Source organism: Lactuca virosa, chromosome 2, assembly GCF_052849685.1.
Source record: "Lactuca virosa cultivar CGN04683 chromosome 2, Lactuca_virosa_CGN04683_v6, whole genome shotgun sequence".
Lineage (NCBI taxonomy): Eukaryota > Viridiplantae > Streptophyta > Magnoliopsida > Asterales > Asteraceae > Lactuca > Lactuca virosa.
In genome coordinates this window covers 299,304,460-299,321,296 of record NC_136427.1, presented here as the reverse complement: position 1 = coordinate 299,321,296, position 16,837 = coordinate 299,304,460, and the positions used below count along the sequence as shown (strand labels likewise).

General features: G+C 41.8%; 1 protein-coding gene across 1 annotated transcript; it reads left to right on the top strand.

The window, feature by feature from the left end:
• Positions 1 to 18: 18 nt before the first annotated feature.
• On the top strand, positions 19 to 1,322 carry LOC145158696 (uncharacterized). The gene is made up of 2 exons (XM_079077555.1): positions 19 to 769; positions 898 to 1,322. The coding sequence occupies exons 1-2, from the start codon at positions 19 to 21 to the stop codon at positions 1,320 to 1,322; spliced, it is 1,176 nt and encodes a 391-aa protein (XP_078933681.1).
• Positions 1,323 to 16,837: the final 15,515 nt, after the last annotated feature.

The following is a 16,837-nucleotide window of genomic DNA, read 5'->3' as shown; positions in this document are numbered from 1 at the left end:
AAATCACCACTCTCAAAAATGTCATCTTCTTCATCGTCTGAAGAATTTCAGACTATTTTTTATACCGCTATTGCGTGTGTTCAAATGGCGGAACAAACATACAACGTTGTATGTAACAACGCAGCTGCAAGTTCTCAACGGAGAACACGAAGATATATTTGCAGAAATCGTGAAGAAGCCAACCAACGTTTGGTGCAAGACTATTTTGCAGAGAATGCCACTTATCAAGGGTATTATTTTCGTAGGCGCTTCATAATGCTCAAAGGTTTATTCGAACGTATAGTTGAAGATGTAACGAGGGAGTGCAGTTTTTTCCAACAACGCTACGATGCTAGAGGTACACCCGGTTTCACTCCCTTACAAAAATGCACGGCCGCACTTCGTCAGTTGGCATATGGCATTCCGTCTGATGCGTTAGACGAAAGTTTTAGGATGTCTGCTAGGATCGCACGAGATAGTCTCAATTTTTTCTGCAAAACTGTGATTCAGTTTTATGGTCCAAAATATTTACGTAAGCCTACACGTAATGACATACTGCAATTGCAAGCTCATCATGCTAGTGTGCATGGGTTTCCTGGAATGCTGGGAAGCTTAGATTGTCTCCATTGGGCATGGGAAAATTGCCCTACAGCATATCATGGGCAATTTACCCGAGGTGATCATGGTCACCCAACGGTCATACTTGAAGCAGTTGCATCACAAGATATGTGGATTTGGCATGCTTATTTTGGTTCTCCTGGTTCGATTAACGACATCAACGTTCTTAATCGTTCACCAATATATAACAACATATACGATGGATCCGTACCAGATTCTTCTTTTCAAGTGCGTGGAACGCCATTTATCTGGTCGATGGAATCTATCCTGAGTATGTTATGTTTGTTAAATCGTTTACAGCTCCACATGGTTCTAGACGAAAGAAATTCAAGAGAGCTCAAGAAAGAGCTAGGAAGGATGTTGAGCGTGCTTTTGGAGCTCTGAAGAAACGGTGGTTCATATTGAAAAAACCAGCAGCTTATTTAGGCGAGGAAAAACTTCAAGAAATCATGTATACATGTCTTATATTGCATAACATGATTATTGAAGACGAAGGAAGAGCGATATGTGCGTTTGACGAGGAAGAAACCATACCAGAGACACAACCAATAGAAATTGGTGGCGAAGAGTATATAAACAGGAGAGCAGAGATACTTTGCACTGAAACATTTCACAATCTTCGCAATGACTTGGTGGAACACATTTACGAGGTTCAAAACATTAACCTTAATTTAGATCCACCTGATGACCCCGAAGACGAGTTCTCGGAGAACGACTTTATGTAGTTTGCTTTAGTTAGTTTATTTGTGTTTTTTAAGTTGCTAGGATTATTTAAATGTCATGTGTGTGGTTTTCGTGTTTTTTTTTTTTTTTTGGTAATGCAATGTACTGTTTTTTTTAATTTTCAAGTAATGAAAAATTATGTTTTTTTATTAAAATAGAAGCTTTATTAAATTAAAATAGTTAAAAAAAAAAGTTTTATTAAATTAAAATAGTTAAAAAAAAAATGTGGCACCACTCCCTTGGTGTGGCAAGAAACCACACTTGAGTGGTAAAATATAACATGGCGCTTATGTGGCGGGGGAGGGAGTGCGGTTTCGGTGGCACCACTCCCTCCAGCCTAAGACTACTAGGTATAAGTGTATAACACTCATTAATTTTTCTGTAATCATTTGTTTTTTTATTTTATTTTCTTTTTTTTTAATAATTATATATATATATATATATATATATATATATATATTCAATAAAAACATGTTATTTAAATAATAGTTCACCTCTTAAAATAAATAATATTTGACATAATTGGCCCAATATTTCTTTCAGTTTGATAAATTTGGTCTTTTTTTATTTTTTTTCCAACTAATCTTTTTAGGCCAGTTTTTAAATTGGAGTTGCACACATGTTATTTATATAAACATTTCACCGCCTTTGTAAGCCAATTACATTAGGATTAGTGTCATTCTTCTTAACCGCCTTTGTGAGCCAATTTCTTTTTCTCTCTCTGTTGTTTATAGATGTCGGTTTCTTGAATGTCTCACACTCGCTTTCTTCTTTTATTCCCAGGTATTATTCTTCCCATGTTTCTTCTGCGTTTATCTGTTTATGTCTTCAAGTTAGTTGGTTTGGCTTTCTCCGTATGTCTGACCGACATAAGTGGCAATTCAGTGATGATTGTGAGTGTGTTTGCAAATTTTCTGGCGGGCCTCTCGGGTCTGTGGTTGGTCGTGATCGGAAGTCTCGACGTTTGCAAACTCTCTTTCTTCTTCCGGAGTATCTCGACTGTGGTGATTGTGAGTGTGTTTGCAAATTTTGTGGCGCGTAGTTCTGGTTTGTTGAAAGGGTTATGAAGTTTTCCAGTCCTCATTGTCTGAGGTATAATCATTGTTGCAGAGGTGGGAATGTTATCCTTCCTTATCCTCCTATATTACCTCCTGATTTTTATGCCCTTTTTGATAACGTACGTTTTTTAAAGGACATTAAGGCTTATAACAGTATGTTTTCTATGACATCCTTTGGAACAAATGTGGATGAGGAGCTGAATAATAGTCGTGGGTCGTATGTGTTCAAGGTGTCTAGTCAAATTAGTCATAAGATTGGGTCACTTTGTCCTGATACCGTGAAGGGTCTAAGGTTTCTTCAGTTGTATTTATTTGATACTGAAAATGAGATTGTTAATAGGTTTAGGGCGTTTGACAGCCCTATAAAGAGATATTTGGATCCAAATATTGTTCAATTCCTGATTGAGTTTTTAAGGATTAACAATGAATATGTGTGCACCTTTAAATTGCAAAGCAGATGGCTGATGAAATGAATGTAGAATCCTATGCAGCGCGTTTGTTTAATAACGTTCCTGACCGTAGATATGATGTGCCTTCACCCGGATCCTTAGGTTGCATAGTGAGTGGTGATGATACTACCTGCACAAAATACGATATCGTTGTCTACTCCAATTCAGGTCATCCTCAGCGTATTAGTAAGCTTCATCCTAACTATATGTCATTGCAATATCCACTTTTATTTCCATATGGTGAGGAAGGTTGGTCTCCGCGCTTAATATTGGGTAATCAGACAGGTGTTGACGCAGGAAATCTTACCGTGAATATGTATTTTTAAACTCATTTATAATAAAACCATAAGTCATCCATCATCATAAAGAAAACCATAAATCATGTATCTCAAAACATCGTGTCAAAAACTGTATCAAAATCATATGGGAAAAATATAAGAGTTTAAACATCACAGGCTGAAACTGTGGTGTGTGTCATGCGATCATCCCGAGCCCTTCCCCTTGCTAGTGGTAGTACCTGAAACCAAAACTGAAAACTGTAAGCACGAAGCTTAGTGAGTCTCCCCAACTACCACATATCATACACATATCACATAACATATCTCGGGTCCCGCCCCTGCTACATCGAGTCAGGCTCGGCATCGGCTTCTCTCGGCATCGGGCCCCGCCCGGCATCGAACCCTATTCGGCATCGGGTCCCGCCCGACATTGAGTAGATCTCGGTATACATATACATATCAGTAAACATACAACATAAGCACATAACCCTAGCATGAAAACATTCATCGGGCCCCACCCGACATCGGACCGAGATCCGGAAACATACTAACATTCCTCGGGAACCGCCCCGACATCGAACCGGAGTCCAGAACATACTATCATAACATATTAACTAGACATTCCTCGGGCTTGCCCAGACATCGGTCCTAAGCCTGGAACACATAACACATAACAAACACATGCAAGAATCACAAAGACATCAAGCATACAAGCATTCCTTGGGACCACCCCGGCATCGGATCGGAATTCAGTAAACATATAAACCTACTTCGGGCCCCGCCCAACATTGGACCGTGGTCCGGAACTACTGCTATCTAAACGAGACAACCTTGGTGCCTTATACCCGTTCCTACTGGATAAAACTCACCTCGCAAAGTTGTCTGCAAAAGTCGCGGTGAGGAATATCTGATAGTTGCTCCAACAACTCCCCGGCTATCAATATCACAATAATGCTTAGTCAAAATCTGATAATCCTTCTCAGGGTAAAATGACCATTTTACCCCTGGTCAAAGTCAACATCTTGGTCAAAGTTAAAGTCAAGGTCAACTCCCAGTCAAGGTCAACTCCCAGTCAACCCCAACTCGTCGAGTCATCTCCCATCTCGGCGAGTTCATGAACAATTCAGACATGTGGTCAACTAAGTCAACTCGTCGAGTCCCTTCCCAGACTCGTCGAGTTCTTCCTGTCATAACATCGGGACATATCGACTTCAACTCGTCGAGTCCCTCCTTGGACTCGTCGAGTTTTCAGCTTTTGAGTCCTAATATTGTCCAACTTACTGAGTCATCTCCTAAACTCAATGGTTTAACTCACAACCAGAAAAGGAGTTAGGGTTCACGACCCGACTCAACGAGTCCAAGAACAACTCGTCGAGTCCTCCAGGTGACATATCCATTCAGTCGATTCTAATCCATTACAGTGCTTCTAACTTATAGATCTGGACTCCTTAGACTAGCATTACACGTAAAGTTGCTAACTTTACGTGCATGCATGGTTTTATGAAGCTAAAACACCCAATTTAAACCTAAATGAAGGTATAAGTCATAGAATGGAGCCATGGCTGAATAAAGGTGGCAACTTTGAGCTTCTAAAGCTCAAGAGTGCCCAGATCTGAAGTCCTTACATCCCCAAAGGTCCAAAACTCAAAATGACCTTGGAAATGACCCAAAAATGACAACATACAAGCTAAGAAGGATATCTAAGTGAATAACAACCAATGTATAAGCTGTATACCTCTATGAAGATAGAAATGAATCCTTAGCTCTGGATCTTTGACCTTCCTTATGCAACTCCAAGCCTTTTGCTTCCTTCTTCTAGCTTTAATCACCAAACATGGCAAAAAATAGCTCAAGATCACTCAAGGTTGATTAGGTTTTCGAGATTAGGGTCTGGAGGTGATGGAGGCTGGGATGGAAGCCAAATATGATGCTTAAATAGGATGCAATCCCTAAAGATTAGGGTTTCATCCAACCTGTCCTACTCGTCGAGTCAGGGCTTTGACTCGTTGAGTAGCTCACTTAAAACTCGCGTATATAATGCGTTATACTCGACGAGTTAGGGCTACCAACTCGTCGAGTAGCCCTTCCAAAATGAATAAATAAATGAATTAAGTGCATACCAGGAACCATGCGTTACAAAGGTACACTTTTATAACTAGGAAAGTGATGTGTCTTTTCTTCACAGTCACTATTATTGTATACAACCATTGCTACTAATTCTTTTCAAACAACCAAATCTACTTAATACTTTTTCTTTTCAACATTAGTTAGAGTAATTCTGTAAATCCAGTTTTATATCTCTATTATATGGAAACCATTAACCTGATATCAATTTTCGTTACCGTAATTTCAAAAATATGTCTGCTATGTCGTTTATGCGTATCACATGTTTGGCTGTTATTCCTCATATTTTGCCCCCAATTTGTGTTGTCATATTCGACATTGAGATAACGTGCATTTTTATAACAGGGAGATTTATGTGACCCTTACTGTTCCTTTTTTTGTTTCCTTTCCCTGTTTCGGGACCTTTATTGTTATTTTTTTTCAATCTATCAAATTTACTTGATACATTTTGTTTTCAACATTTGTTAGTCTGATTTCCCAAATGCCCTACATTCATATTTGAGTCTTGTGTGTTGCACTTTCATTGATACCTACTAATCTCTTCAGAACTGTTGTGTTAATACCACTGACTCGTACATATCGTTATATCTTCTTGCTTTTATTAATTTGTTGATGGAAAACGAACTACAAACTAACTTCTTATCTAATACCTCTATTATTGTCTGCAAATTTATATACTATAGAGTTCCAGAAAAGAGGTCTTCCCCACTGCCACACCCTATTACGGGTTAAAAGTGCATCTAAGATCCAGAATGTTGCCAATGTCGATACATATATTACTGCGGAACTGCCAGATCCCATTATGGAACCTCGGTTGTATGAAACAATAGCAACATGTATGATTCACGGTCCGTGTGGTCCACTAAATGAAAAGGTTCCCTGTATGAAAGATGGAAAATGCAGCAAACACTTTCTAAAACCCTGCCTTGGCGCTACATTCTTTGATACCGAAGCGTACGTGCGCTACAAACGAGGTTTGTTTGCCCACCATACAACACAATGTGGGCATGTTATAGACGTTATGTCGTCCCATACAACAAAAGACTGTGTTCCTAGTTTCGGTCCACATTAACGTTGAATATTATGGCTGGAACATGATGATCAAATATATCTTCAAATACATTTTGAAAGGATTGGACCACGTCATATATGCTATTCAGAAGACTGAGACGGATGACGGATCTGGACCCAATATCCATACAAATAAAGATCGGACCTCTGAAAGTGAAGATGGTTGTTGTATGAACGAATACCAAAACTTTTTAGATGGCATGTAGATTTGCCCACATGAGGCAGCATGGCGCATTCTAAACTTCCATATACACCGCCGCCACCCATCGGTTCAGATTCTATCCGTTCATGATGAAAGCATGCAACAAATTCTATTCAAAGACGACAACATAGTAGAGGAAGTGCTCTGTAATCCCTTTACTTCTAAAACGACCCTTCTTGGATGGTTGACAACAATGCTAGAGACCCAAAAGGTCGTGATCTCACGTACATTGACTGTCCAAAATCTTACAAGTGGGACGCCTCCTCTGAGGCATAGGGTCGAAGGGCCGATGAGTCGTCCAAAACAGTTGAGCAACTTGTGTTCGTACACCCCTCCTCTGGTGAATTGTTCTACCTTCGAATGTTGCTTTTGATGGATTTTACATGTACTAATGCGGATAAATCCTTAACACTTAAGGGTACATGCAACCTAAGGATCTATGTCATAACCCAGTTGGAGTAATATTCTATTGAACAACAAAAAACTATAAACCCTAGGTAATTTCAAAATTCACAATAACAAATTAGGGTTTACTTACCTTTTAGTTATTGTAGTAACTAACTAATCCAAAACTTCTTGAAAGGCTTTTGGAAGCAAGCACCACAAGTGTCGTGCCTTTAATGATTCACACCCAAACCCTAGCAACCAAGGAGCTTGAAGAGAGAGAGAGAGAGAGAGAGAGAGAGAGAGAGAGAGAAAGAGGTGGAAATTTCATCCTAACTATCCCTTAGAAGTCATGGCCGAAATTTGTATCCCAACGGTCCCTTTTATAGTGTAACCAGGAAACCTAGATAACCCTAAAAGAAATAAAATAATCTTATTTCCTTTTGGTAATTATCCAACTTTCTAATTATCCTCCAAGGATAATTATAGAACCCATAGACACCTCGTAAAACCGTCCAAGGCTCTAGGATGGTTATAGAAGGTCTCTTGCTCAACTATTGAACAATTACACTTTAACCCCTGTACTTTTAATTAATCCAATTAATCCCAAAATTAACTCCAATTAATTTCTGATTAATTATTAATTAAATATTACTACTTCTAATTAATATATTATTCTCATAATATAGTAATAAATCATTTATTTTGATTTCTAATTAATTTATTAATCATATAATAAATTAATAAATCAGTCTCTCTCTTCCTAAAAGTTATCCTATTCAATTGCTAGGTTTGAGGGCAACCCAAAAGGACTGTGCTACTATCAATTCAAGTTTATACCAATCATAGTTATGGGCTTATACTCCCAATCCAACAGTCTCCCACTTGGATAAGTCTGTAATTATAATTGCCAGTATAACTTCCAAACTGATCAACAAATTGTAGCTTCCAAAAGCCGTTGTCGAACTTTGACTCGGTCAGGTACGTGTCCTAAGATAAGCGTTCAAATATTCTTTCGTTCTACAAATAATTGTACAAACATGAGACATGTATTATAATCAATCTCATTGTCCAAGTTTTGTTCCCCGATTTCTGATTTGTGATGACGACATAAGACTTCTAATCGAACACATCAATTTAGTCTTGGCTAGGACTGGAACTTATAAGTCAACACCAAATCATCGAGGGGCCCAAAGATATCGCTTTTTCCCATTAGGGGAAAAGGAACGAATAAACTTTGACTTATATGCTTGCACTATTTACTCATCAAATCATGCATAACAATACGTTTTATAACATCAACTTACTGATGCGGTTACGTATTATCAATGCACAACTGACTTGTAAACCACAACTCATATATCTCCGTTTTAAGAATATAATATATTATCGTCTCAAAAGTACTCGTGATAAAATCCATGAAGTAATTCTTTGAGCGTGGGTTTATCCAATACTCAAAATCTTCATTTTCTAAGTACTCATGAACATTGTAGCAACAATTGCAATGTCTAATCTCCATAGACAATCTACAATTCAATTCATGACAACCTTAATTCACTACTTACTTCCAAAAGTATGAGCGAATGTGGAATTTCGAATAATCAAATTATTCAGGAAGTAAAACATGCAAAGTGAAACACAATAATAACCTAATTAACCATGATCTCAAAATTATTGAATATAAATAAAACTCTTATTATTTAATCACCATAACAAGTAAGACTTTATTCATTGTATAATGTTTCGAGTAATCAACTAACCACTTGAATTAAACATCAGTCATGACATGTTATTAACATGCATACTATGTCTCTCTATGGTCATTCTTTTGTGAACAGATCGATTGGACACTATTCCAATGATGCTCATTTTACAATTCCAAATTCTTGTCACCGCTTAAAATGTGTTAGAATTCCAACCTTACATGCATTGTCCTTCTGTGATGTCGAGGCTTCAAATTCACAGAGACTCAACTAACGATATTACATAATGTTCCATTAGAACTTTGTTACTAAAAACAATTCCATGGAAATGAAGTTTCAAATTCAATGTACACTCCTTGAACACCTTTCTTGAATTAAAGCTCCCAACTCGCATGTAGATTTTAATAATAAACTCCTACTATAGAAACATTTCCATATTCCCATATGCACATCAATTTTGACCAAGAATCATCCCAATCTAAAACATGTCACTATGGTCCTTCCAACCAATATCATACTTCCAACTGTATACAAGCAACCAATCCTTTGGTATGACCTTAGAATGTTCTTGATAGTTGTTTAACAACTTTATTCACACAAAGTTCTAGTCCTTGTCCCCTCTCAATGCCCAAGGCATTTGGAAAAAAACAGAACAAGTGAATATTATAGCATATGTAATTGATCCTTTATCTGAAGCATATGGGACTCAATACATTATGTCTTACATAAGGACCTTGTATCTCTTACTATAACACTTCCATATATCAAATTTCCTATGTTCAATCATTTCAACATGATATTCATATACGTCCAAGACTAAGTTCTATTAAAACCTACAATCTAAACTGTGACATCCCCTAATTTCTCGGCCAGAAAAGACCGATTAAATTTATGCTTTTTAAAATAAAATCAGAGATATCTTTTTAAAAGATGTTGCGGAATTGGTCCCCAAAACAAAACATGATAAAAGTTTGTCAAAACCTTTCTTTAAGAAATATATAATTTCATTTCATATCAAAACCTCGGGATGTCATGTTCCGATACAGATCAAAAGCATAAACAAGACATTATAAGCCTTTCAACAGTTATTTACAACTACTGGCCTATAATCCAAAAATCTCTCATCGTCCTCCGACTATGCTCGGGGTCAACTACCTGTAACATAAAAAGCTGAGTGGGTCAGGCTTGGGAGCCTGGTGAGCATATAGGGTTTTCAAACCTGTAACATCCCGAAATTCAGGTACAACTATTTAGCCCTTCTTTTATTCAAAGTGTCAAGTTAAGCCCTTAAGAGGAATTGGTAGCAAATGAGTACGCTGCGCGTACTCATGCGCTTATTTTGGACGCGGACTCGCCTGAGTACGCTGGGCGTACTCAGGGTTACGCTGGGCGTAATATGTCCAGGTGCAAACCCTAATTTCTGACGTGTGCCCTATATATTGGATGCTAAGGCTCATTTCTCAGCCTCCATAGCAGTGAGTAAAACCCTAAGAGAGAACTTTTCTTCGTTCTTAGTGAGTGTGTGTGATTTTGGAGCTAAAAGTGCCTTGGTGTGCTAGTGAAGAAGAAGGAGAGGAGTTTGTGGAGACTAGAGTTTGAAGTGCAAGTTTGGATCTGAGATCTATAGAGGAAGGAGCTGCATTTGGAGGTATAAAGTTCAAAACTTTCCTCTTAATTTGGTTTGTTGCTTCATGGACCATTTTAGGGTTAAAAGTCCCAAAGGTGGAGACTTTATGAGTGTAATGAGCTCCATGGACCTAGATCTGTCCCATTTCAGTGGTATTTGTGTTATAGATCCATAAAGTTCCCATCTTGGTCGTGGATATGAGATCATGCTTGAGTATTGGGCTTTCTAGTGTTAGGAAATGGTATATTTTGGGTGTTAGTGACTTGTTCAGCCATGCAAAGGCTTAAAGTCATCGACTTTATGGATTAAGAGGCTTAGAAATGGTCAGATCTAAAAGTTGGACGTGAGTCTTAACTGTTTAAGACCTCAAGAGCTAAGGGACTGAAACTGGGATTTACGCCGGGCGTAATCCCAGTACGCGCGGCGTACGGGGTGGCGTTCCCCGATTCTGAGAGACTGTCGGGTACGCCCAGCGTACACATCTGGTACGCGCAGCGTAACCCGGAGGGTTGACTTTTGGTTGACTTTTAGGGTTTGGTCTATAGTGGGGCCTTTGAGTTATGAGAGGGGTAAAATGGTCTTTTACCCTTCTGAGAGTACTAAGAGGAGGAATAGTCTAGCCTTGAAAGATGTATTGATTGAGAGTATTTATTTTACATGATTAGGCGGAGGCTAGACCTGATTTTACAGAGTTCGAGCTTTACCGAGTTACCCGAGGTGAGTCTTCTCACTATACTTTACCTAGAGTGGTAATTAGAGCTATGAGACAGAGTATGATGTATGCTTTTGCATGATGTGATTCCTATGTGTTATATGCTATGTATGTTACAGAGTCCACAGAGTTAGGACCGGAAGGTCCACAGAGTTAGGGCCAGAGGGCCCACAGAGTTAGGGCTAGAGGGCCCACAGAGTTATGGGACTGGAGGGTCCCACAGAGACACCTTGACCAGAGGGTCATCAGAGTTATAGCCTCGAGTGGCTAATATGTGTTGTGTGTGGTATTTTGGGGAACTCACTAAGCATTTATGCTTACAGTGTTGTGTTATGTGTCTCAGGTACCAGCGAGGATCGCGGGAAGGCGCCGGCTTGATCAGTACACACACGGGGAGATTTTTATTATGATCTTGGGATATGATGTTATGATTGACTATGTGATACAATGGTGTTTTTATAACGATTATGAATGAAAATGTGTTTTATAAAATGTGAAAAATTGTTTTGAAAATTTGGGTGTTACAAGTTGGTATCAGAGCCTTGGTTTGAGGGATTCGGATTCATCTTCGGGCGTATCTGAACTCAAACTGAGGATTTGAGAGAAATTTTGATGACTAAAAACTTTTTAAAAGAGTAAAAAGAGTTTTGAGACAAACAGAGCAGAGCCGTGTGTACGATCAGCCAGCGCCCGAACGGTGAATTCCCAAAATACCCTTGCAATTAGTGTTATGAGATATATTATGTTATGATATGCGATGAGTTATGCTATGCATGCTAGAGTAGACTAGGTATTCTTATTAGGACTAGAGTGGCCTGATATGTGATGCCTTAGTCTAGGAGTTTTGCTGCTAGGGATACTTGAGAGCGTTTAGATAGCAGCGAGGAGTTATGAGAGAGCTGCTAGTGAGTAGCATATGGTTAAAGAGAGTATAGTACTTGGGACTTGGGATCCAAGGAGGAGGACTTAGAGTGAATACTGATGCGGTGTGGACGGTAGTATAGGGCCCGTACTACTGAAGACACCGGAGCAGCGCACACCCTAAGTAAGAATCCATTGGGTACTCAGGAACAAGTAGGGTTGAGTTATCGAGTGCGAGTATACTCGATCGAGTCTCTGGTATCTTCATATTGTGTTTCAGAGACATCATGGTTGGAACACCGCACACGCCGGAGGGCAGCGGTATTAGCGATGAAGAGATTCGCAGTATGATTTTGACGAAATGACCGTGGCGATCCGGAGGATTGTGAGTAGCGGATCGAGGGGTGATGTCATAGTTCGAGTACCATGATTAGTAGCAGATCGAGAGGTGATGTCATGGTTCGAGTACCATGATTAGTAGCAGATCGAGAGGTGATGTCATGGTTCGAGTACCATGATTGGTGACAGCTCGAGAGGTGATGTCATGGTTGGAGTACCATGATTAGTAGCAGATCGAGAGGTGATGTCATGGTTCGAGTACCATGATTGGTGACAGGTCGAGAAGTGATGTCATGGTTCGGGTACCATGATTGGTAGCAGATCAAGAGGTGATGTCATGGTTCGAGTACCATGATTGGTGGCAGATCGAGGGGTGATTTTATGGTTCGAGTACCATGATTTGAGGCGGGTTGAGAAGAGAGGACATGGTTCGAGTACCATGAAATGTGGCGGTGAGTGCTTCTGGTTTTGCTGGTTATTCCGCAGCGATTATCTAGACCAAGGTCGGATGTGAAGGAGTATGGGCCTAGAAGGCCAGGGAGAACGAGTTTTAGTGGAGCATCCCTTGATAGGGAAAACGAGTTAGCTCTAAGGGATTTGTTGGTGATATGCCAGTGGAGTCACAAGACTAAGAGATGAGTAGGGACGGTGCATTATGGAGGGGTACGGTCTGAGCTGGAGAGTCGGCCGATAGTAGATATGTCACTTTCCGTGACCCGAGTGGTGCTATTTCCGTTTCTTATGGGAGACGTAAGGGGTGTTGAGATTTTGGTTTCTGAGTTGGGGTGAGCCCTGTGGAATCGCACTGATGGTGACTTTTCAATCAGAGTATCCGGCAGTAGGTCTGTCGCGAGGGAATGGTATAGCTTGAGCAGGTTGACAGTGAAGACTGAAATGGTCAAGGATCAGGAAACACCCTATTTGAGTATAATAGGGCATGTGTTAGCCGCAGTGTTGGGCGATCAAGATGGGTATATCAGGGCAGTGACTCCTATGGTTCTTGAGAGGTATAAGGAGTGGAAATGTGGTTTATGCTCTTATGATAAGGGGCATGTTGGAACGTTGGGCAAGGAGTCAAGGATGAGGAGTATGATGGTTCATTATTTCCAGATCCAGGGTTAATGTTAACACTGGACAGTTGGGAGGTCCGGTGAGGGTATAGTGTGAAATCCTAAATGACTAGAGGCAGACACGATGGTAAGTACTGAAGGTTGCATACGAGATCCTGGTATTTGGAGTTGTTTGATCTCTGTCAGGAGATCATCGAGAGTTGCGTATCACCTTCCAAGAGTAGGTGCGATGATTACTGGTGGGGACAGTCGGGGTGATAGATTGTTGGTACGCCAATTGGGGATGGTTCGAACCCTAAGCGGGGAAGAACCGAGTATTCTATCTGAGGAAAGCCGCACCTGCTGCTAGAGTTACCGAGGCCAGGCCAACGAGGGCCGAGGCAACCGAGGCTCGCGGGAGAGCCTTCCAGTTGACGGCGGGGGAGGTCCATGCAACGCCCGATGTCGTGGCTGGTACTTTTCTTATGAGTTATGTACCTGCTTTAGTGATATTTGACTCGGGAGCGAGTCGATCATTTGTGTCAATAACGTTTGGTCGGCACATCAATAGCCGACGAGAGGCGTTGAGTCGACCTCTACGAGTTTCCATAGCGGACGAGCGAGCGGAGTATGTTATGAATGTGAGTCGAGGATGTGTACTCGAGATCTTCGGTGTTGAGTCCCCGATAGATCTGGTCCCGATATCGATGGGGGACGTGTGTGTCATAGTGGGCATGGTTGGGTTAAGCCGATTTGGGGCTGTCATAGACTGCGAGCGACAGTTGGTGACGATACGAGACCCCAGTGGGGGAGTACTTACGGTGTACAACGAGAGTAACCGATGTGGGTCGGCGTTTTGTTCAACCGCCAGAGCGAGACAGAGTTTTCAGCAAGGCTGCAGCGGGTATGTGTCCTATGTGATGGACACACGAGAGGCCGCTGGGAGGCCAAGTTCGATGGATGACGTTCCGATAGTGCGAGAGTCCCCGGATGTTTTTCCCGAGGAGTTGCCGGGTGTGCCTCCCGAGAGGCAAGTAGAGTTTCGCATCGAGTTGGTTCCGGGGGCAGCGCCTATCGCCAAGGCGCCTTATCGCTTTGCGCCGCCAGAGACGCAATATTTATCCTCGCAGCTTCAGGAGCTACTATAAGAGAGGTTGTTGTGATACTATGGGGAGCCGTAGTACTCACTAGTCAGAGAGAGGTTATTGTGATACTATGGGGAGCCGTAGTACTCACTAGTCAGAGAGAGGTTGTTGTGATACTATGGGGAGCCGTAGTACTCACTAGTCAGAGAGAGGTTGTTGTGATACTATGGGGAGCCGTAGTACTCACTAGTCAGAGAGAGGTTGTTGTGATACTATAGGGAGCTGTAGTACTCACTAGTCAGAGAGAGGTTGTTGTGATACTATGGGGAGCCGTAGTACTCACTAGTCAGAGAGAAGTTGTTGTGATACTATGGGGAGCCGTAGTACTCACTAGTCAGAGAGAGGTTGTTGTGATACTATGGGGAGCCGCAGTACTCACTAGTCAGAGAGAGGTTGTTGTGATACTATGGGGAGCCGTAGTACTCACTAGTAAGAGAGAGGTTGTTGTGATACTACGGGGAGCCGTAGTACTCACTAGTCAGAGAGAGGTTGTTGTGATACTATGGGGAGCCGTAGTACTCACTAGTCAGTAGGAGGTTGTGGTGATGTTATGGGGAGCCGTAATACGCACTAATTAGCGAGAGGTTGTTATGAGGAAGCCTTCTTGATCTGAGCATGACACAGGAGGGTTTTAGGCTTGAAAAGCCCTACGCATGAGTTTTGGGAACCTGGTGGTCGGACCAGGGGTGAGACCGGGGTCTCCTCAATGATTGGGAATCATTACATTCTGAGTAAGTGTGGACATCCAATCCTAAGGGATTGGATAAGTAAAGTACACATGGGTTGCGGGTCCCCAAGCTATGAGTTGAATGAGTCATTGGAACGAGCGATTCCAACTACGGGCAGACCAAACTCTTGAGTTGAGTTGAGTCCTGGTGATGTGTTGTACAGACCGGACCGAAGGGTCCAACGATATAGACCGGACCGAAGGGTCCAACGATGAGTATCAGATGATAGAGGTCGGGGTTGAGTCGATCTCCAGTTGGGTACGAGGTTGCATTTCAGTACCGCCTACCACCCACAGACAGACGGGCAGAGCCGGCGGACGATTCGGACGCTCGAGGACATGCTTCGGGCATGTGTATTGGACTTCGGAGGAAGTTGGGACACATATTTACCCTTGGTTGAGTTTTCTTATAACAACAGCCATCATTTGAGCATCAGTATGCCACCCTTTGAGCTGTTGTATGGGAGGAGGTGCCGGACTCCCATTTGTTGGGGTGAGGTCGGGCAGCGTGTGATGGGTAGTACAGAGATAGTACTTCAGACGACTGAGCAGATTCAGCGGGTCAGACAGAGGTTGTTGAACCACTCAGAGTCGCCAGAAGAGTTATGCGGATAGGCGACGATCCGAGCTTGAATTCCAGGTTGGTGACTTAGTACTCCTGAAGGTATCTCCTTGGAAGGGGGTGATCCGATTCAGGAAGAGGGGTAAGTTGGGACCTCGGTATATTGGTCCTTTCAGGGTGACTGCCAGGGTGGGCAGGGTAGCATATCGTTTGGAGCTACCTACGGAGTTGAGCCAGATTCACGATACCTTCCACGTGTCTCAGTTGAGGAAGTGTATCGCTGATGAGTCGGCAGTGGTTCCGTTAGAGGACATTCAGGTGGATGCGAGCCTGAATTATGTTGAGAGACCGGTTGCAATTATGGATCGAAGGATCAAGACTTTGAGAAACCAGGAGGTGCCATTGGTTCAAGTCCAGTGGCAACATCGGAAGGGTTCTGAAATGACCTGGGAGCCGGAGTTAGAGATGCGCGAGCAGTATCCAGAGTTATTTGTTGAGTGAGACTTCGAGGGCGAAGTCTAGTTCTAGTGGGAGAGAATTGTAACATCCCGAAATTCAGGTACAACTATTTAGCCCTTCTTTTATTCAAAGTGTCAAGTTAAGCCCTTAAGAGGAATTGGTAGCAAATGAGTACGCTGGGCGTACTCAAGAGTACGCTGCGCGTACTCATGCGCTTATTTTGGACGCGGACTCGCCTGAGTACGCTGGGCGTACTCAGGGTTATGCTGGGCGTAATGTGTCCAGGTGCAAACCCTAATTTCTGACTTGTGCCCTATATATTGGATGCTAAGGCTCATTTCTCAGCCTCCATAGCAGTGAGTAAAACCCTAAGAGAGAACTTTTCTTCGTTCTTAGTGAGTGTGTGTGATTTTGGAGCTAAAAGTGCCTTGGTGTGCTAGTGAAGAAGAAGGAGAGGAGTTTGTGGAGACTAGAGTTTGAAGTGCAAGTTTGGATCTGAGATCTACAGAGGAAGGAGTTGCATTTGGAGGTATAAAGTTCAAAACTTTCCTCTTAATTTGGTTTGTTGCTTCATGGACCATTTTAGGGTTAAAAGTCCCAAAGGTGGAGACTTTATGAGTGTAATGAGCTCCATGGACCTAGATCTGTCCCATTTCAGTGGTATTTGTGTTATAGATCCATAAAGTTCCCATCTTGGTCATGGATATGAGATCATGCTTGAGTATTGGGCTTTCTAGTGTTAGGAAATGGTATATTTTGGGTGTTAG